The 1,733-nt window shown below is 42.8% G+C and overlaps 1 protein-coding gene across 1 annotated transcript in view; it reads left to right on the top strand.

Moving 5' to 3' along the window:
* Positions 1-249: 249 nt before the first annotated feature.
* The window catches only part of SPINK8 (serine peptidase inhibitor, Kazal type 8 (putative)), a 47,867-nt gene continuing 46,383 nt past the window's right edge, over positions 250-1,733 (top strand). Inside the window, exon 1 of the mRNA XM_023519513.1 lies at positions 250-316. Within this exon, the coding sequence (XP_023375281.1) occupies positions 250-316 (67 nt within the window). The remainder of the gene's footprint in view (positions 317-1,733) is intronic.

Raw genomic sequence — 1,733 nt, 5'->3', positions numbered from 1 at the left:
GTTTTTTGACATCTTCTAAAATTCTGTTTTTAAGATCATTTTCTCTAATGCTCAATTATTTTAAGGAAATGAATTAGGCAATTTAATGTCACCAGATGCAACCCATTCCTAATGACCGGAGGAAAGAACAAACAAGTATTCAGATGTTATTTCCTGGTCAGTAAGGGATCTCTGTGAGAACATGTACTTCACATGAAATTTTCTGGCTCACCATCAAAAGTTGCATATTTCCACAGCTTTCCGGTCACCATGAAGGGGATTGTCTCAAATACCATTGTTGTTCTAGTCATCTCTGTGTGGACTGCCTTTGAAGTTGGTAAGTGACGTGTCCTTGCTTTGCCTCCATTTTCTGCAGTAGATTCAGAATCCTAGGATGATGAGAGATGGAAGTGAAAGTGCCATTCACTTCTATTTAATACTAATTCCTCATATTATAGATATAGAAACTAAAGAATTCAGATAATGCTATTAGTATCAAAGCCAGGAATCCAACCAAATTTCCCAAATTGGGGACCATTGGACTTTCCAAAATACCACATTACTGTCCAAGATATTCAAAACCTTGGAAATGTTCATTTCCAGAGGTTTTTTTTTTTTAGACAGAGTCTCACTCTGTCACTCTCAGTAGAGTGCTGTGCTGTGGCATCACAGCTCACAGCAACCTCCAACTCCTGGGCTTAGGCGATTCTCTTGCCTCAGCCTCCCGAATAGCTGGGACCACAGGTGCCCGCCATAATGCCCAGCTATTTTTTGTTGTAGTTTGGCAGGGAGGCCAGGTTCAAACCTGCCACCTCGGTATATGGGGCTGGCATCCTATTCACTGAGCTACAGGTGCCGCCTGCATTTCCAGAGTTTTTATATTTACATATTTCAAATCCAAAAAGAGCTTCATTAGGCTATGTGGAAGGGACTCAGATTATTATTCTGGCTAATGGCTGGTTTTAGGGAAGGGACTGTTATGGTTAACTGTAGGGAATCTCTGAGAGTCTCAGTATACATTCTTTCTCCATTTGGACTCTGCAATTCCTTCTCTTTTATTTTCAGTCTCTTACTTTCCAATGGCCCTTTCTCTCAAAGCATGTTTTTGGTAGCCTCTCACATCTTAAGAGGCTTCTGTAGCAAACTGAAAACTATTCTTCACAGTGCTCACATCTTGTGTAAAAAATAAAAAAGCTCTTTCCCTTGCCTCACCTTCCCTATCCAGTTTAACTACTCTAGATATTTCCTGCCCTTCCTCACTTTTCACTCAAATCTTCATTCACCCTGCTATGGAGCATACCACCCATTGGCATCAGCCTCTCTGCAAGCTCAGTTTCTTCCCTCAGACTGAATCTTAATGCCAACTCTTGGTGAGAGACATACCATTAGTCAACCAAAGTCTGCCACCCCATCTTTCTTGAAAATAGCTCTTTCCAGGGCCAGGCATGGTGGCTCACACCTATAATCCTGCACTCTGGGAGGCCGAGGTGGGGGGAATCATCTGAGCTCATGAGTTTAAGACCAGCCTGAGCCAGAATAAGACCCCCATCTCTAAAAATAGCTGGGTGTTGTAGTGGGCACCTATAGTCCCAACTACTCAGGAGGCTGATACAAGGAGATCACTTGAACCTAAGAGTTTGAGGTTGCTGTGAACTATGATGCCACTCTACTGAGAGCAACAAAATAAAAAAAAAAGAGGGGCGGTGCCTGTGGCTCAAAGGAGTAGGGCACTGGCCCCATATACTGGAGGTGGT

Source organism: Otolemur garnettii, unplaced genomic scaffold, assembly GCF_000181295.1.
Source record: "Otolemur garnettii isolate 467f Iridium unplaced genomic scaffold, OtoGar3 scaffold00179, whole genome shotgun sequence".
NCBI classification, from domain to species: domain Eukaryota; kingdom Metazoa; phylum Chordata; class Mammalia; order Primates; family Galagidae; genus Otolemur; species Otolemur garnettii.
The sequence above is the reverse complement of the archived record's forward strand: the minus strand, read 5'-3'. Positions and strand labels throughout refer to the sequence as shown.